At 52.9% G+C, this 19,267-nt stretch overlaps 7 protein-coding genes across 7 annotated transcripts; 4 read left to right on the forward strand and 3 right to left on the reverse strand.

Moving 5' to 3' along the window:
• Positions 1-23: 23 nt before the first annotated feature.
• A1O3_10147 (uncharacterized protein) lies at positions 24-830 on the reverse strand (the record flags this gene model as incomplete). The annotated part of the gene is made up of 1 exon (XM_007740238.1): positions 24-830. A coding segment is annotated over one exon (807 nt), but the record flags the coding sequence as incomplete, so codon positions are not given.
• A 3,465-nt stretch (positions 831-4,295) lies between these two features.
• Positions 4,296-5,606, reverse strand: A1O3_10148 (uncharacterized protein; the record flags this gene model as incomplete). The annotated part of the gene is made up of 1 exon (XM_007740239.1): positions 4,296-5,606. The coding sequence occupies one exon, from the start codon at positions 5,604-5,606 to the stop codon at positions 4,296-4,298; it is 1,311 nt and encodes a 436-aa protein (XP_007738429.1).
• A 1,426-nt stretch (positions 5,607-7,032) lies between these two features.
• Positions 7,033-7,824, forward strand: A1O3_10149 (uncharacterized protein; the record flags this gene model as incomplete). Its single annotated transcript, XM_007740240.1, has 1 exon — positions 7,033-7,824. The coding sequence occupies one exon, from the start codon at positions 7,033-7,035 to the stop codon at positions 7,822-7,824; it is 792 nt and encodes a 263-aa protein (XP_007738430.1).
• A 723-nt stretch (positions 7,825-8,547) lies between these two features.
• A1O3_10150 (exportin-1) lies at positions 8,548-11,896 on the forward strand (the record flags this gene model as incomplete). Its single annotated transcript, XM_007740241.1, has 3 exons — positions 8,548-10,744; positions 10,794-11,023; positions 11,105-11,896. 3 exons carry the CDS (start codon positions 8,548-8,550, stop codon positions 11,894-11,896), a joined length of 3,219 nt encoding a protein of 1,072 aa, XP_007738431.1.
• A 1,044-nt stretch (positions 11,897-12,940) lies between these two features.
• Positions 12,941-13,549, forward strand: A1O3_10151 (uncharacterized protein; the record flags this gene model as incomplete). The annotated part of the gene is made up of 1 exon (XM_007740242.1): positions 12,941-13,549. One exon carries the CDS (start codon positions 12,941-12,943, stop codon positions 13,547-13,549), a length of 609 nt encoding a protein of 202 aa, XP_007738432.1.
• Positions 13,550-14,477: 928 nt separating this feature from the next.
• A1O3_10152 (uncharacterized protein) lies at positions 14,478-16,134 on the forward strand (the record flags this gene model as incomplete). Its single annotated transcript, XM_007740243.1, has 2 exons — positions 14,478-14,539; positions 14,643-16,134. 2 exons carry the CDS (start codon positions 14,478-14,480, stop codon positions 16,132-16,134), a joined length of 1,554 nt encoding a protein of 517 aa, XP_007738433.1.
• Positions 16,135-16,931: 797 nt separating this feature from the next.
• On the reverse strand, positions 16,932-18,688 carry A1O3_10153 (V-type proton ATPase subunit B; the record flags this gene model as incomplete). The annotated part of the gene is made up of 5 exons (XM_007740244.1): positions 16,932-18,062; positions 18,113-18,274; positions 18,325-18,380; positions 18,442-18,526; positions 18,593-18,688. The coding sequence occupies 5 exons, from the start codon at positions 18,686-18,688 to the stop codon at positions 16,932-16,934; spliced, it is 1,530 nt and encodes a 509-aa protein (XP_007738434.1).
• Positions 18,689-19,267: the final 579 nt, after the last annotated feature.

The raw sequence follows: 19,267 nt of genomic DNA on the forward strand, positions 1-19,267 counted from the left end.
ACAGTCTTGCCAGCTCCCGGTTGGGTCACGGTCACAGTACTGCCAGCACCAGGTTGGGTCACGGTCACAGTACTGCCAGCACCCGGTTGGGTCACAGTGACAGTCTTGCCAGCACCCGGTTGGGTCACGGTGACAGTACTGCCAGCACCCGGTTGAGTCACAGTAGAGACAACTGTGGTGGTAACGGTCTGACCGCCATTGACCGTGGTTGTCTCAACAACAGTAGAGCCTGGAAGTGTTCGAGTGACTGTCTGGCCTCCGTTCACTGTGGTGGTCTCAGTGACGGTAGACGTGATGGCTACACCGGGCAGGGTGATAGTAGAGGTGAGGGTAGATGCTGGAAGTGTGCGGGTAACCGTCTGGCCCCCATTGACGGTGGTTGTCTCAACCACAGTAGATGCTGGAAGGGTGATAGTGCTGGTTTCTCCTCCATTGACGGTGGTTGTTTCAACCACGGTAGACCCCGGAAGGGTCACAGTCCTAGTCTGTCCTCCATTGACGGTGGTTGTCTCGACTACAGTCGATGCTGGAAGGGTGATAGTACTGGTTTCTCCTCCATTGACAGTGGTTGTCTCGACCACAGTCGATGCTGGAAGGGTGATGGTACTGGTCTCTCCTCCATTGACGGTGGTTGTTTTAACCACGGTAGACGCCGGAAGGGTCTGCGTGATAGTCTGTCCTCCGTTGACTGTCGTGGTGTCAATCACAGTGGACGTCACCACAGAGCCTCCGACTGTGATGGTGCTGATTTGAGTATCAGTGACTGTTTGACCGCCAGTGCCCTTCGTGATCGTCAAAGTGGTCGTGGTAGGCGCACATCCGCCTCCACCAGTAGTGCCGCCTCCGCCGACGGGAGTACTGCCACTGGTACTGGAAGTGCTGCCACTGGTACTGGAAGTGCTGCCACCGCCAACAGGAGTGCTGCCACCTCCTGAGCCTCCGGAGCCCCAGGAGGATCCGGAGCCATAGCCCCAGGCGGTTGTTGTCCCATCTCCGCGAGGAAGCACCGGATTGGCCGCAGCCAAGATACTAGAGGAGTGTCAGAAGAGAAGAATGAATGACTGTACGTGTGATTACCTGAACGCCGAACTGGCCAGGAGAGCCGATGGAATCAAGTTGATGTACATGATGGATGTGTAGGTGACCTTGATGCGCTTCGCAATGACAAGTCAAACGAATGAAAGACGGATGAATCCTGTCGATTGCTTCAAGCTGATGAGAGGGGGGAAGACCCCATCTTTATAAGCTCGAGGACAAAGCCGATCTCTGGCACAGCAGGAAGCAGGAACAGGCTGGGGTCCCTGAATCTGTGTTGCTGTGTCTCTAGCCTCGAGCCGGGCGATCGCCTATACGGTGCTGGTGGGAGCCAGTCAAGGCTGAGAAACGTTGACTTGCATATGAGTTAAAAACATGACCAATACTCTGTGCTCGGTATCTTCGCCGCAAGGTACGTTGGCAAGAGTCGTCATGCGTTCTTCGTCTCTAGTGGAGTTCGCAAGTTGGGAATGCAACACCCGAGCATTCAGGACACCGGGTGCAGAGCCCTTGTTGAGCCCTTCGGCCAGCGACATCCTTACACCGCAATTTGATTGCCTGGACGATTCCTCGGGGCATCAAGCTGGACCAGCCACCCAGTGTTCGAACGGCCAGGAGAATGGAATTCGAATCATGTGTCCTTCAAGTGGTCAATGTTCCTCCAAGTCCGTCGCCAGAGCAGTGCCGTATGATGCAAGAGCGCGTGGACAGATGTCGAGTAACAACAACCTTGATCAAGTCTGTTGGAAAGGCGTGCCGGTCAAAATACCTGGCCTTCGGTAGCGGAGTCTCGGCTACTTGCTCGGTTCCACCACCAAGAATAGATCTACTTCCACCGACTTCTTTGCCATGTCAGAAGGAACAATGCTGATAGGGTCCAAGGATAGATATCCAGATCCAGGAACGGATTCTAGTCTAGCAGGTTCCTGGCTCTCATAGGTTGAGATCCTTGGTTTGGTATAACCCGATTTCTTGTCGACTAGCATTGTTCCTGGATATGGTGTTGCTCTTCACATGCGGGTGAGCCCAGCAGGGCAGGCTGAGGAATGTCCGACGGACAGGACAAGCATCTCTTCCCGGTAAGTGACGTGGAAAATTGTCTGCCAAAAACACTCATCGCTGGTGTGCTCCCCGAACAATTTGTGGTATCACGAGAAAGTATGGAGGCGACTTGCAGGACAACCATGCAGCCGATCCCGAGATCCCATCATGCTTCGCTGATTCGCTTCGTTTCAAGGATGACCATGTGTTCTGATTCTGACGAAGCCAGTAGTTGCATCCGAAGAATGTGAGTCATAAAATATGGCTGTAGCAATGTCTTGTCTGAGACAGCTTCCAGTCGTGAACTACAGGCGTATGGCCCGATGGTCGAAGCTGGAGCTTACATACAGAAGCGTTCTTCCCAGGTCGGGAGTGTGACGGCCAGACCAGACTGGGACCAAATGGTGTAACAGAAAGGCTGGAGCAGTACAGTCGAGCCTGATTCGACCGCATTTCACGAGACGATCGTCGTTGTCACCTTGCTCGTATTGAATCGTCGGGACAGCGAATATTGACACCGAAGGTGACGGGCAAAATAGGAACAAGCACGTACCACGAATTGATGTTCGTCCCAAGTGATAGGCACCAGGCCTGCTGATCATCAGCTATGAACTTGAGGGACAGAAACTCTCATGGGCATTGGCTGGTATGGGGAGAATTGCTCCATAGCACGCGCAGCTGGCAGGAGCAGTCTCAGACACGGTTGTGCACTGCTAAGCACCCAAAGCACTAGACAGTAGAATAGCCTGCTCACGCCTTCTCTAGGATTCAGCACGGAGTCATCGACAACAGACTTCCAAGAGACACTCCACAATCAAGCATGTAGTCAGGTATTCAATACCTGCTTTTAAGCTCACTCTGCAGTCCAAGGCATGACTTTGCTTGCATGTTCACAGCCCAAAGAGTGATGGTTGAGATCAGCTGAAAGGCCATGGCCAGTCAAGATCAGAACCCTGTTCCTTCGGCCTGGATGCTGGTGTAGCCTGAGGGCTTGATTCTGGGTCGCATCAAATGCTGACCGTGTGCCTCGCGAGGCTGTCTCGCATGGCCATGGCGTAGCATGCGGCGCAGCCCCAAAGCCCAAGATCCGTGTTTGGACGGATGAGTGTGTGCAGCGGCCAATTCCAGTTGGATTTTCGTCGATCGTAATCGTCCTCGTTGCGTACGTGCACGTCGAGCGAAAGCGACTGACGCTTTCTTCATCGTTAGGTCTTTGCCTACAGTCAGTCAGAATGCAGGAGGCTTTCGAAATGAGCTTTGGATTTGACGGTCAGGCGCTGCGGGGGAACGAGCTCTGAACATGATATGGCTGATTCTTCGTCAAGCACACATTGGCAGACGGGGACTGCTATTTCTCATTGAGCTGGGTGGAGGTGGCCAACTTGAAGTAATACCAGGTGTAAAGAAGAGTTGCAGGCCAAGGCCTCCTTAGCCTCAAGTTTGCCATGCGCAGGCAGATCCCTTTACAGTACACCAGACTAGACCTCACCAATCCGCGACCAACCCTCACCTCCCATCTCCTTCGACGTTATGGACGTCGGACATCAACAAGCCCATCGAACTCGTCCATGATGTCCAGAAGCAGCTCTGGGTCGAGCGAGTCAACCCAGCTCGCGTCGCAGGCCATATCATGGGCTGGATATCGTCCTTGCATCCCAAAACGCTGGAGTGTAGGCTAGACGGCGACTTCCTCAATGGCTCGTACAACCTGCGCCAGAAGCTGCGCGTTTGCGACGAGTACGCTGACGAGAAGATTGCAGCGGAGGTGGAGGTACTGAGCCTCCTCCGTAACGGCCACAGAACGCTACCTAAGGTAGGTAGACTGGGACTGAAACCCTGGTAGATGCCACGGTACAATATTATAATACCTTCTCTCAAAGCCAAGTCATTCTTGATACCACTGGGACCAAGTGTGGTTTGGTTTAACATATTGCTGTACCCGTCTGTCAGGAGGCTTTGTGGGAGCAAAAAAGATAAGATATTCAATATTCAACCGACGCCAGAGTCTTTCAAGAGGTTGCTGCTCATGAACTTCTATCATTGGCAAGAGACATTCCTGGCAAGGCCGCCAATGGAATGGGTGCATTCGTCCTGTTCCAACCGCAATCAAAGTATCCCTCGGCAGACCAAAACTCCATCTTTGCTTTGTACCAGGGAGCATAACAGCATTCATCGTCATTCATGGTCCCAGAAGGGAGAAGGGATGGGTTGATGGAATCCTACCCTGTGAGGCTGCTGACTCCCATCTCGCCAGTCATCCAAGCAGGCATCCTATCCAAGTCCACGTAGGCCGTCCCCATCTCCGCCAGCTTACGCAGCCCCAAAAAAACATCCGAGCCAGCAAAAGTGAGCCCAGCATCGCCTGTGTCTTTTCCAAGCGGGTCTGGGCAGGTATCCGCGTCCCGCTGTATCAAATTCTTGATCGTGACATGGACACGGTCCAGAGCCGCGTAGTGTTCGCCGGTCATATGGCCGAATCGCTGGCCAACGGGGCTACGCAGGTCGCTCTCGGTTGGTTCTTCCTGCACCTGTACATCCACGGGGCTGCTCTGAGAAGCTCGAGTCTTGATTGTGAAGACACTGTATGCTCCACCTCCTGTGCCTGGCTTTTGGTTCCCCCTCAGCTCGCAAACACTTTGGAGAGACTTTGCTGTGAGTTTCGTTGACTCGAGAGCCCACCTCTCCTGCGGTCGAGACAGAGCTTTCGGGATGGCTTCGAGGACGATCTTTTTCATTGTGGCCATGTCGACCTTGGCCATCACTCTGCCTTTCGAGTCTCTGGCACCCCTTCCACGTCCAGCAGAGCCAGTAGAGCCGGACAATGAGACATATACGTATGGGCAATTATCCGGCAGTGCCACATACATAACTCTCCCCGAGTCTGTCGCCTCTCTGGCGCGCCTGGGAACGCTAGAACTGCGAGGCCGGAAGGCGGTATCGGGTGTGATGTAGAGTCGAATAATGGTGAGATCATATGGCGCCGCCATTCGGTGGAGGTGGTAATGTGCTTTGACCAGGGGTGAGATCTCCGCCTTTAGAGCAGCCAGGAAGGTCTGGGGCGAGACCTGAGGATATCCCGGATTGCCTCCATCATGGCTCAGTTTCCGCCTCTTTTTAGAGGGATACGATTCGTCTTCTCCCTGCAGTGTGTGTTCTTCTCTTGCAAGCGGCACGAGCCGAAGGGCACTCCATCTTAACGCGGCATCGTTCTGCTCCAAATAAGCAAAATCAATGCTGGCGTGTTGATGAAGCGACAGTCCTCTGCGCCAGTCGCCGTCAACAATGCGGTCAATGACATCCTGCTTTCTGATCTGGGAGCCGTCTTTCTGGAACTGGCGGTATATCAGGCGTAATGCTTCGATATTTTCAGCTGGAACATGAAGGTAATCTTCTTCCTCCACTTCAAATAGCCTGCGGTTGTTCAAGAGATAGGGTTTTGAGGTGCGACGGTCCTCCAGCCATGACAATGCAAGGTCAATGACAGCTTCTCGCGACAGTCTACTGAGCGATTTGGCGACAACAGGCGCCATGAGAAGACTGCTGCGATTTGTCAACTCTGACTCTCTTCACATGCGATGTTTTGGAGGGCAGAGCGCAGTTCGTCATATAAACAAACGCGAGTCATGGGGTGTTGGATAGCGCAACTAGCTCGAGTCAGGAGCCAGGAAATCTTGCACGTGACGCAGCTAGATCTCGGCTACGGGCCTCCCCTTGCTATTGGCTAGGTGACAAGCCCGGTCCCGCCATCCCTCTTCCGGGCTGTTCTCGAGGTCGGACCCTGCCACCTGCTGCGATTACAAAAGCTCATGCTAGAGCCAGTGGCAACCCCACACTAGGGCGTTCGTCATCCTCACCCCGAGACGGTGGTTGGTGGAAAAAATGCATGCACGAGAGGGCAAGAGGGTCCAGCTAGCATTTGGGATGCTCGTGCTGGATGACTTGAGTCATGTGGGCTCTTAGTATTTAAATAGTATAGGCTGGAGCTGGAAGCGCTCTGTTGCTGCACAGTGCAAGTGCACACCCTCGCCAGCAGACGCCTTGGAGCACATGGGATTTATCATTGTACAACGGCCAGACCCTGCGAGGCCGCCGCTGCAGCGCATACATGGGCCTTGATGGAGGAGCGGGAGGGGATGTTCGTTCATGGGAGGCAAGCGGCGGCGATCAGCGCCACTCCAGCGAAAGAGAGCCAGAGACCAACCTTGCAGCAGGCTCGTGCGCCAAAGAGAGGAAGCCCTTGCACCCCTGTTCCTCGGCGGCCCGTGGGATCACGATACTGCGAGTGATGGTATCATGACTTCCAAACCCAACGAGCCAGAGTAGTGGTCAGGGTCGCATTCCTCCTGAAGAGCGCGGATTTGATATTAAGTAATATTTCCGAGGAAGATGCACAATAAGAAAGACGAGGCGTCGTCGGGACGTGTGAAGAGCGCCTTCTGAAGCTATTAGTATTTGCTATTACCCCCTCGGCGTGGGCTCGGATGAACCGTGTGAAGAAAAAATTGCCCGTTTGGTGCTAGAGCGCACGGCGCAATTCCCGAGTGAGGGCGCTACCTCGAGAGCTGTAGCCCGCCCACGGCAATTTTCGCATTCGCAATCACCTCCCACTCTCCCCCGCCCACTTCGTCTTCCTCTCCGTTATTATCCCTCCTTCCTTCATTCCCGCACCTCACGCTCTGTGTGCAAGTCGACCTACTCTCGTCTCGCCGAACTCTGAAGGGAGACTCAGCTCCTCCGCGACTCAGTGGACGAGCGCTGCGGCGAGCTGCCTTGGGTTGAGCATCTTACTCGACTCACGCCACACTCGAGCCCTCCCTACATCCGCCAGACTGGATCGCATTGGGCCCGTCGATCTTCCAATTCCCACCCATTGAACCACGCACACCCACTGCAACAGTGTTGAAAGAGAACGGGAGCGTTGTGGCTTTTGGCTGCTGAGCTGTTTTATAGAAGACAATGTCGAGTTATCGAGGCCGCACGGGGCCCAATTTTTCCGAGTATCTGAACAACCTGAATACATTGGCCTCCCCCTACGACCAGGAGCACTTCTCTCCGGACGAGATCGAATTGAGTCAGGACCTGGCCATGTTCACCAACACCGACTTCACCCATTTTGATATCCCCTCTTTGCCTGAGGACGGTTCCTTCAACTTCGATGTCAATGAGTCAAAGAACAACCCGAACATTAAATATGAGGATCTTCTTTCTAGCTCGGAGCCCGTACAAAACTACCCGCCGCCCAACATCGAGACCTCTGCGGCTGAGTCGTCGCAATATTACAGCACATACAACACACCCATCCAGCCAGCTCCAGCGGGAGGGGCAGGGAACGTTGAGCACCGCTCATCTCCCAGTGTATCGGTGACCGGGCCACCAAGTGGGTCGCGAAGAAAGGGCGATGCCATCGACCCCAATGCTCTGAGCGCCGAGGAAAGATCTCGACTGGCCGCTGAGGAAGACAAACGGAGACGCAACACCGCTGCCAGTGCCCGGTTTCGGGTCAAGAAGAAGCAGAGAGAGCAAGCTCTGGAGCGCACGGTGAAGGAAATCCAGGACAGGAACGCGAAACTAGAGGCGCGGTTGTCTCAATTGGAAATGGAGAACAAATGGCTCAAAGACTTGATCACAGAGAAGAACGGCCTTCAATCAAAGGAGGAGATGGCGGCAGCGTATCAACAATTCCGCAAAGAGAGCGAAGAACGAGAACTGAAAGCCTCTGACCACACCACTGGGGTTGGCACCAACTGAACATCAATCAAATTCAAAAAAGAGAAACTCACAAAAAAAAAGGATCAAAGAACCGTTTGACTTTGCAGTATAGATTTATTGGGTTTATGATTGATACCAGATAAACCAGATATCAAGACAATGAGATCATATATGTTTTTAAATGCGCCCAAGAGTAGCCGAGACTTTATCTACCTGATGTACTCTGCACAGTGTACGGAGTACGGAGTACATCGACGATTTGCACTTGGATTGTGACTGCGGTCACGAGACTTTTGCACAGCTCGCAGCTCCTATTGGTGGCACGTGGGAGCCGTCTTAGTAATTCATGGTGGTTGGCGGGTGCTGCTGCGGTGGCTTCGGGCATCACTGACAGTCCACTTGATATCAACTGCGCTGCATAAACTAGGCTGATCGCGCCCGCCGTTGCCTCACAACTCACGCACGCGTAGACTACGTTCTACCTCAAATTGCCCACCGAGATCCATCATCTTTGACGCCTCTTGACCTCCTTCGCAAACAGTTCATCCGTCTGCCTCGCAACCTTTCATCTCATTCTCCTCCTGGTCTGCTCAGCTCCACTGTGTTTTGGCAACAAGCACAGAATTCACGTTCCCGTCTCGGATCTTCACCATCCCAGTATACCACACCGACCCTTCAAATCAGCCGTCTCCGCTCCTCACTGGCACACAACCCGTGCTTCCACTCGCTCGCTGAGCGCCCATTTCTCTCGTACCTCCAGTCATGTCGGTCACCGTTACAGATCTTGACGCCACCGTCAAGGCGTTCCAAGAAGGCAAGGGCGAGGTGCAGAAACAGGCTCAGCAGAAGCTCAATGAATTCAAGTCAAACCCGGATGCGTGGTTGATAGTGGACAAGTTGTTGCAGGAGTCCATATACATGCCAACAAAATATCTTGGGCTACAAGTACTCGACGACGTGGTCAATACACGCTGGAAGGTCCTGCCGCGAGAGCAATGTCTGGGGATCCGCAACTTCGTTGTCAACCAGATCCTACAGGCTTCGGAGACCGAAGAATCTCTCAAGGCCAACAAGCTCTTCCTCAACAAGCTGGACTTGACGCTGGTGACCATTTTAAAGCAAGAATGGCCACACAACTGGCCCACGTTCATCAACGAGATAATCTCCGCAAGCCACAGCTCGTTGTCGGTCTGCGAGAACAACATGACCATCCTCCGATTGCTATCGGAAGAGGTCTTCGACTTCTCACAGGATCAGATGACTTCCACCAAAGCCAAAAATCTCAAGACAACCATGTGCGCTGAGTTTTCGTCAATCTTTCAATTGTGCAACGAAGTGCTCACCACCGCAAACTCGGTAACCCTAGTCAAGGCGACTCTCGAGACACTGCTTCGCTTCTTGAACTGGATCCCCCTAGGATTCATCTTTGAGACGCAACTTATCAACACCTTGGTCAGCCGCTTCCTCGAAGTGGACCAGTTTCGCAACATCACCCTCAAGTGCCTGACTGAAATTGGTAGTCTACAATTGGGCTCTCAGTATGATTATGATGAGAAGCTTGTGCTCATGTTTACCGAGACCTTGACAGTTGTCGCTCGGACGTTACCATTAGAGACCGACTTCCGTGAGGCCTATGCCAAAGCCAGACCTGCTGAACAAGAATACATCCTCAACCTAGCCATCTTTCTGTGCAACTACTTCTCAGCACACCTACAGACTATCGAAAGATTGCCCAATCCTGACTTTCTTCTCCACGGTCACTTCTACCTTATCAAAATCAGCCTCATCGACGACCGAGAGATATTCAAAATCTGTCTCGAGTACTGGAACAAGCTGGTACAGGAACTGTACGAAGAGATGCAGCAGCTCCCAATGACTGAATTGAATCCCTTAATCAGTATGGGGGTTAGTGGGCTTGCTAATGGCGGTGCACCCCATCCGAGTGCACTTGCAAATTATCCTCTGCGCAAGCACAAGTACGCCCAAGTCCTCTCCAGTCTGAGACAAGTCATGGTTGAAAAGATGGTCCGGCCCGAAGAGGTCCTGATCGTGGAGAACGATGAAGGAGAGATTGTCCGAGAATTCGTCAAGGAAAGTGACACTATCCAGCTCTACAAAACCACACGCGAGTGCCTCGTGTATCTGACGCACTTGGATGTCGTCGACACCGAAAACATCATGTCCGAAAAGCTTCAGCGACAGGTCGATGGGTCCGAATGGTCTTGGAACAATTGCAATACATTGTGCTGGGCCATTGGCTCGATATCTGGAGCCATGAACGAGGAAACCGAGAAGCGTTTCTTGGTCACCGTGATTAAAGATCTCTTAGGCTTGACTGAGATGAAACGCGGCAAAGACAACAAAGCCGTGGTCGCCAGCAACATTATGTACATTGTTGGGCAGTATCCTCGATTTTTGAAGGCGCATTGGAAGTTTCTGAAGACTGTCGTCAACAAGTTGTTCGAGTTTATGCACGAGACCCACGAAGGTGTGCAAGATATGGCTTGTGATACTTTTATCAAGATTGCCAACAAATGCAAGCGCCATTTCGTGGCTTTGCAACCCGGCGAAACCGAACCGTTCATCGACGAGATTGTACGGAACATGCAAAAGATCACGTGTGATCTGAGTCCTCAACAGGTTCATACCTTCTATGAAGCTTGTGGATACATGATCTCCGCCCAGGGACAGAAAAGTGTACAGGATCGGCTCATCGACAACCTCATGGCGCTACCAAATGCAGCTTGGGACAATATTATCCAACAAGCGAATACAAATCCTGCAATTCTCCAAGACGCGGAGACCATCAAGGTGATTGGCAACATCATGAAAACCAATGTTGCCGCGTGTTCATCGATTGGCCCGTACTTCTACTCGCAAATCGGCCGCATTTATCACGACATGCTTAACATGTATAGGGCATCCAGTCAGCTAATATCCGACTCTGTCGCATCCGGGGGTGAGTAGGCTTCTCCTAAATTCCCTCATGCAATGCTTACCGGGTCTAGGAAACGTCGCGACCAAAACACCAAAAGTTCGTGGTCTTCGTACGATCAAGAAAGAGATCCTGAAGCTGGTCGACATCTACGTGCAGAAGGCCGATGACTTGCAGATGGTGAACGACAGCATGGTGCCGCCCTTGCTTGATGCCATCCTACTGGATTACCAGCGCAACGTACCTGATGCCAGGGATGCCGAGGTCCTAAGTGTGACCACCACGATTATCCACAAATTACACGTACGTTGGTCCCCAAGAAGATCCCGGCACTCGGTCAGAGACTTGTTGTTGTTGGGTGAAAATGTTGCTGACTTCGAGCAGAATCTTATGGACGACAAGGTGGCCCCGATCATGGACAGCATCTTTGAATGCACGCTCGACATGATTAACAAGGATTTCCACGAATACCCTGACTTCCGCGTCGAATTCTTCAAACTCCTTCAAGCAATCAATTTGTTCTGTTTCTCGGCCTTGTTGAAACTTGATGGCCGACAGTTCAAGCTGATCATCGATTCTTGCATGTGGGCCAGCAAGCATGACAATCGGGAGGTCGAGAATACCGGTCTCTCGATGTGCTTGGAGCTGGTCAACAATATGGCCGAAACCGATCCTCAGACTTCCGGCATCTTCTTCCAACAATTCTACATCTCTATCCTTCAGGATGTCTTCTACGTCCTCACTGATTCAGACCACAAGGCTGGATTTAAATCCCAGTCAGCGCTCCTGGCTCGCATGTTCCAGCTCGTCGAGACCAACAAGATCTCACAACCATTGTATCAGCCAGATCAGGCTCCTCCTGGAACTTCAAACAAGCAGTTTGTCAGCGAGTTCACCGGCAATCTGTTGCAACGGGCCTTCCCAAATCTCAAGGAAATTCAAATCCAGCACTTCGTCGCCGGACTTTTCGCCCTGAACGAAGATGCAACTAAGTTCAAGACTCATCTGCGTGACTTCTTGATCTCACTCAAGGAGTTTGCCGACGACAATGCCGAGCTGTATGCCGAAGAACGCGAGCAAGAAAAGAAGGACCTCGCGGATGCAGAACGTCAACGAGCAATGAAAGTTGGCGGTCTCATCAAGCCTGCTGATTTGGATCAGGATGATGAGCTGTGACTAGAGGAAGAACTGCGGACTGAGTTTGCAATACGCTCGGCAGACACATCCCAACCCGTCGAACCTTCGGTGGAACACTATGCAATGGAGCGGACACCGCCGGAAGAAGAGTTTCAAAGTGGCTGGCTCTTCTACAAGTGTTGAGCTCCAACCTTGGACGAGCGAGGGACGAGTTCATAGAGTGGACGAGGGCACGCTAAGACGCTGTCAGGAGATGCATACAACGTTTTTTCTTGAGTCATGTTGTGATACCAAAAAGCAGGGACTTTTGACAGATTAGTTAGATGCCGACTGGAAGGACTGCTTGGGCATATTGCTCGCCCCGGTACAGTCTGCCAGAGGGCCCGAAGTGGGCGACGGCAGGGTAATTTGCCAAAGGAACTGCTTGCTGTCAAAAGGGGCGACGGAACCTCGAGCTGGTAGATGATTGAGTGATGCCAAATCCAGACTTTTCAGCAACATTCATCTATGTGCGCTCGCTTTCCACGTTGTCGTGTACCTACCTGTAGGTAGGTAGGTGCATTGCATACTCTGTAGACTCTAGGGGTAGGTAGGCCTTCTCATTCCACTCTGTCAGACGACTATTATATGGTGATCTATCTACGGATCTGCTTCTGTCTGACGGAATATGTTGGACTACCCATCTCCGGCGAAGCGGGACCTCGGACGTCATTTGAACTCGTGAGCGCTTTATTCTTTATTCTCTCATCCGCGTTGCACCGCAATTCGCCCCCAGCACTGGTTCGACAACAACAATTAAACGGTCACTCGTTATTAACCAACCGTGCTTTGACCAGCAAGTCGACAGTCGAGCATCATACCCTGTACTACTTCGAGCTTCAAACGTCGCAGCTACTCCCAGCTAGATCCGACCGTTCTTCGGATTCGTTCGACTCAGTTCCCACTTTGTCCTTCTGAGGCATCCCTCTCGATCCCACCCACCTACCACCTGTCTCGGGGAAAGGAAAACAACCAGAAGAGATCTTGGTGACTGTAAAGCCACCAGACTTCTTGAAAGACAATAAGCATCAGGCAGCATCAACCATGTCTTCGTCCTCTACTGCCGCAGCAGCCTCACCCCGCCAACTAAATCCCTCACACAATTCTCCCAGAACTGGTGGGACAAGACGCCTTGGAATGCAGACCGCTTCGCCTGCCCGCCGGGCTGCCACTGGCTCTGCAACCCAGACGATCACCCCGCTCGAATCTGCCTCGTCGCGATCAGTATCTCCCGACCCACTCGTCCTACGCCTCCGTGGCGCCCACGATGCCTCTGGAAGCAGCACCACACGTGCACATCGTCGCCGTATTGCCTGGGCCGAGGACGTGGTTGACAATGAAGGGATGGGCCGGAAGTCGAGTAAAGTCTGTTGCATATACCACAAGGCAAGAGAATTCGGGGAAAGCTCTAGCGAGGACGACAGCTCAAGTGACAGTGATTCCGGCGACAGTGATGCTGGTGGAAGTGATGGCCCAGAGGACGGCCGCGCGCGCTTAAGTGGAAATAGGAGAGGAAGGAAGCATGACCATGGCCACCAACATGGTGACGACTGTGACCACGGGAAGGACAAGGCCGCAAGAAAACCAAGCCCCAATGCTTACGAGAGGATGCCGAAATATAATACCAAACGAGAGGATACAACGAAAAGATGAAGACAGCATAGAAGAACCGGGGACCTCCCGTCAACAACAACGAACAATTATGAGCGAGCCTTGGATCGTGACGCCTTTGGTATCGAGGGACGTTATGCTCAAGGTTTGATGTTACCATGAAATTGGCTTCCAACTTACACATGGATGGGTGTGAGCAACTATGGTGGCGGGATTCAGCCATGTGTTAGCCTCAGGCGCTGCTGGGTTCTTTAGAGGGCTTTGATACGGCAACGGCAGCACGAGACTTTTCTTCATCAGGCGCTTTACTATTGCTTCAACGTCAGCCGCTTTAGGGCCGATCTTTGACGCTACGCCTCCGTATTCTCCAGGAAATGGTCATTTTAGCAAGAGGCCACGGTACAGAGTGCCTGTCTCCTCGACTCGAACACTGGGACAGAACCGACCAAAGGATTATTTGCTGCCCTACCGCCCTTGCAGTGGTTGGAGGGGCCGCGGGGACTATGCATGTCATGCACGGTAGGTTTGTACAATTGCTGAGCCACTCACAACAGGCGGCACAGCCTCAGTCGTTCCTGTCCTATTTCTACCGGCGAGCACCTTCACAGCCCGGCCAGGCTTGGCCCGCTGAAGTAACCCAGAGGTTGAAAATGAAAAAGTACCTGGTGGGATCATGATCCTTATCCTTCGAATATACTCCGTACTTTCCATTGCCGCTCCTCCTACAAACCTCACTCAGGGACATTTGAGACCAACTTGGTGTTAGGAGACGACCAGCCAATAACCCGCCATGGCTTACCTGTCGCCCTCTCTTCCCATATCCGCAACAACAGACTCTAGCCTAGCAAGATGGGTTCTACCTTCTTGCGGCAGCGATACTGCCAGAGTGCCGCGGGCCGAATCAATTGTCCCTCTGGCGGCCCAGGACTGGAATGTTCGTCGCAGCCTAATTACACGCTTGTATCGAGACATGGATTTGCCTCTCCGTGAAGTGCAGAGGATCATGGAGACAGACTATCACTTCAAGGCTACGTAGGTGACACACATCAACTTTTCCTGATATAAATCCCGTGTCCCTCATCTTCCATTACAAGAAACCTGTTTCATTTTGCCACACAACTGACTCCCTGCACAGCAAGCGAATGTACAACACCAGGTTCAAACAGTGGAACATTTGCAAGAACTACAAGGCCGAAGAGAAAGAGCTGCTGGCGGCGAGGATTGCCCGAGCCCACCTGGAGAATCACTCTCTCGAAAACCTGACTTTTAAGGACCGGCCACTGAAGTTCGATCGAGTCTTGAGACACTGCAAGACTCGAAGAAGAGCCCAGAACGGCCCCAATTCAACAAGAGGAAGGGCGCCCGCGTCGAAACGCAACAATACCAACTGTGCGGCCATGCGAGAAATCCAGGGAGAGGTGTTTCTCGGCACAGCCAGTGTACAAGCCAGGATCACTCCCGAGTCAGGAACCACCACGACTCCTGATCTGACGCCCCCTTCGTCAGAGCCGGTCGATGGCGCGGATACCTTTGATATCATTAATCACGCAGACCTTAGCCCGAAACCAGAACCACCAATTCTAGCTCGGCCACTTTCCCCTCCGGAGAAAAACATGGAAGTGGAAGTCATTCTTTACCAGACACGGATATACTACCAGAACCACGTGGAGCGGATCGGGCAGCAAACGACCGAGATGTACAAGGTCAGCGGCAAGGCCAGAGCATTCTGGTCGGGGGTCAAATCGGCTATCTACTTCCTCAAGAAACAATCTCCAGCGTTTGCGTGGCCGCTCCTGAATGAAGCATGCACATCAGCAGGCGAAATGCTCGACGACGGCCCTGCCTTGTTTCTGAACGAGGTGTTCGCCGTACTGTCACCAGTCAATACCAAGGTCTACCCCAAAGTGCGAAGCACCCTGCTGCGCTACCTGGCCGACATGGCGGCCATCAAGCTGAGGCCAACGCACCCCTTTGCCGTGGTGTGTCGAACACTCGCACGAGGCGACGACGAGCAGGGAGCGGTGTCTGAAACGGCCATGAATCTCACGCTCGACCTGTTCGCCGAGTCCCTGGGCAGAGGCCACAGTGGCACTTTTGCCGTCCATCGGTCCCTCGTCAGCCTGATGCGCAGGGACGCGCGCCTCGACGCGGCGAAGCAGCTGGCCGAGGAACTAGTCATCTCCATGGAACAGGCCCTGGTCCGACAATGTGCACACGACGACGATGACGACGACAACAACAACAAGCAGAGGAAGAAGAAGGAAAAACCGACATGCATCTCCGTCACCGAGCTGTGCGTCGCAATGACCGAGCTCGTGCACGTCTACATGGACCGGCGCGAATACCTGGTCGCCCAGCGTCTGTGCCAGTCGCTGATCCAGAACTACCGCGTCGTACAAGGCCCCGCCTTTCCCGATTCAAGGGCCGCTTATGCTCTGGAGGACATGGCCGAGCTGTGCCAGTGCCAGACCAACCTCGACGGCGCCGTGTATTGGTTGACCGAGGCGCTCGACGCGTCCACCGCGCTCAGGGGCAAAGAAGACCCGTCGACAAAACACATCCACGAAAAGCTGGCCAGATTGTCGCCCTGCGCCGATTCTGCCGATTCCGCCGACTTCTTGCGTTGATTACTAGGTAGCATTGGCACAAGGTCAAGGTCAAGGTCAAGGTCAAGGTCAAGGTCAAGGTCAAGGTCAAGGTCAAGGTCAAGGTCAAGGTCAAGGTCAAGGTCAAGGTCAATGTCTTCCATTATTTATATTTACCAAGGCAAAGGCAAAGGCAATCCTTTCCATCCCATCAGCCCTCTCCCCTCCTAGACCCCGGCCGAACTTGTCAACCTCGGACCTGGGTCGACCATCACTATCACTCCAAATGCCAATCAAGTCAGGATAGTTGCTGCTTAATTCGCCCTCGCAGTCTCTATCAATGGGTTCAAATACACTCACTACCAGACCCCTCGGAACGAAAGGACAGCCCGCGCCGTGGCTGAGGCTGCTTGTGGCCCGCACTACACCATCGACGTCGGGCTCTCTTCCTCAAAACATGCTTGCACTTGCGCTAGTTAACATACCCCATATAGATGTACATAGAGGAGAACGAGATTGATGACTGCTCTTATGTTCCTGTACTGCTCTCTCCACGATTACGGTGCTTCACTCCCCTTCTACGTCTGGCCCTTCCACCTCCCACCAATGTTACTCGCGTGGTTGCCTTTGAGACACTCCTATCAGCAATGGCAAGACTAGATCAAGTTGATCGTAAGCGTCTGCATCTTCAAGTCAAACAGGCCGCGGCCGCGGCATTCCATACCATCTGCCGAGACAACACATCCATCACCCCGTCCATCCCTACTCAATTGGAGCTTCAATCGTCGTGCAGGGCTGGCTTGAGGCTTATATTCGGTCGAATATCACTTTCTACCGCTTCAATCGTCCAACAGATTAGCCTCGCCGTTCACCTGCTTTCCACCATCTGCATTGTCCCTGGTGTCTTTGTTACCCTTGTCCTTCTTGCTGTGGCCCTTTCTGGCGTAGAATTCATCGAGGATCTTAGGGTTGACACGGTTGAGCAGTTCTTTGGGGAAGATGCGCAGCAAGTTCCATCCAAGGTCCAGACTGTCGAAGACGCTTCGCTTGTCATACGGACTCTGTGAGATGAACTGCTTCTCGAACTTCTCCAAGAACTCGAGTGACAATTTGTCTTCCGAGCTCAGCGCCTCCTCACCCACCACGGCCTTCATCGCAGCAGCGTCACGCCCGATGGCGTATTTGGCATACAGTTGATTTGACACATCGCCATGATCCTTTCTGGTCAAGCCCTCACCAATGGCGGATTTCATTAGTCGAGAAAGGGATGGTAAGACGTTGATGGGGGGGTATAGACCCTTGTTGTGCAATTGACGGTCAACGTAGATCTGTCCTTCCGTAATGTATCCGGTCAGATCAGGAATGGGATGTGTAATATCGTCGTTCGGCATGGTCAAGATGGGAATCTGAGTAATGGACCCGTTTCTGCCCTCGACACGACCGGCTCGCTCGTAGATGGTGGCCAAATCGGTATACATATAACCGGGATAACCACGTCGACCCGGCACTTCTTCTCGAGCCGCAGAGACTTCTCGAAGCGCATCGCAGTACGCTGACAAGTCGGTCAGAATGACCAGGACGTGCTTTTCGAGTTGATAGGCATAGTACTCTGCTGTGGTCAAGGCCAGGCGAGGGGTGATGATACGCTCGATGGTGGGATCGTTGGCCAAGTTCAAGAAAAGTGTCACTCGTTCCATGGAGCCGTTCTCCTCGAAATCACGGGTGAAGAATCGAGCTGTTTCCATGTTCACACCCATGGCGGCGAAGACGATGCTGAAGTTCTCCTCATGCCCGTCGTGGACACCCTTGGTAGGTTGATGGACCAAACCGGCTTGCCGACAGATCTGGGCAGCAATTTCGTTGTGAGGAAGACCGGCCGCGGAGAAGATAGGGATCTTTTGTCCTCTAGCCACTGAGTTCATGCAATCGATCGCAGAGATACCTGTCGAAATCATTTCCTCGGGGTAAACCTGTGGCCAAGTCAGCATGCGGCGGAGACGGCAGTGGAGGTGGGACACACTCTGGAATATGGGTTGATGGGACTTCCGTTGATGTCCAGGTAATCTTCTGCCAGCACCTTGGGGCCCTTGTCTATAGCTCTCCCGGACCCATCGAAGACACGGCCCAGCATGTCCTCGGAAACACCAATCTTCAAGCTGTGTCCTGTGAACTCGACTGTTGTCTAGCGGGTGTGAGCACCGTAGCATGTTGTTCCCAATGGGTGATATGTACCTTCTTCACATCGATGCCGGTTGTTCCCTCGAAGACCTGGACGACCGCTCTGTTTCCTGCACCGACTAATGTCAACTCCCGACCTCATTGTAGCAACTGCGCAACGGTATCACACACCTCTCGCCTCAAGAACTTGACCAGATCGTTCCGACCCATCAGGTAGCGTCAAACTGACAATCTCGTTGTATCTGGGGAATGTGACCTAAAGGCGGAGTGTCAGTGATGGTGCAGAGACGCTCCCCCAAGCTTGCCATGGTCTCAAACGTACATTGTCCAAGATGACCAGAGGTCCGTTGATACCTCCAATCGTATTATATCGCAGTCTGGGCTTAATAGAGCCCATGCGGTGATCTAGTTCGGCCATGTTGGCGGCCTTGTGAGGGTGTATGGCAGATGAAGGGAGAAGGATGAGCACAGAAGGAATGCTTTTGCTGAGCAGGAAAGCAGACCAGATGAGCGAATCGGCAAAGGGCGATGATGCAGGCTGGACAAGCTGCGGCGGATCTTGACACTTTCGACTAAGCTGGCTTAAGGCTTAGACGTGGGTTGGCGAGAGATAATCGGCTAAACGAGTCGAAGGTGCGACTTGGCCCAGTCGATGATAATCGCTGCCAGCTGACTCGAGAGGCTGCTAATGATAAAGGGCAAGAAGCTCTCCGAGTCTGATACTGGTAGCTACCTTGGTGTGGCAGCTCACTGTACGGTACTGAGTAACTGCGCTGCACCCGCAGTACTAAGTGAGGGCGGCTAGTTTAGTCCTGTACTCTGTAGAAGCTCCCCTCCACGTGAAAGCATGTGACTCCACGTGACTAGCCATTGTCTATTGTGTCCAGCACTCCATAAAGCAGCATTGCATTTTTCACAATATTGACTGACGAGCTATTGGCAGGCAGACGAGGCCGGTCGTCGGTCCTGAATAGCGAGCCATCACTAGACTTAGAGA

This window comes from Capronia epimyces, assembly GCF_000585565.1.
Source record: "Capronia epimyces CBS 606.96 chromosome Unknown aczIQ-supercont1.11, whole genome shotgun sequence".
NCBI lineage: Eukaryota > Fungi > Ascomycota > Eurotiomycetes > Chaetothyriales > Herpotrichiellaceae > Capronia > Capronia epimyces.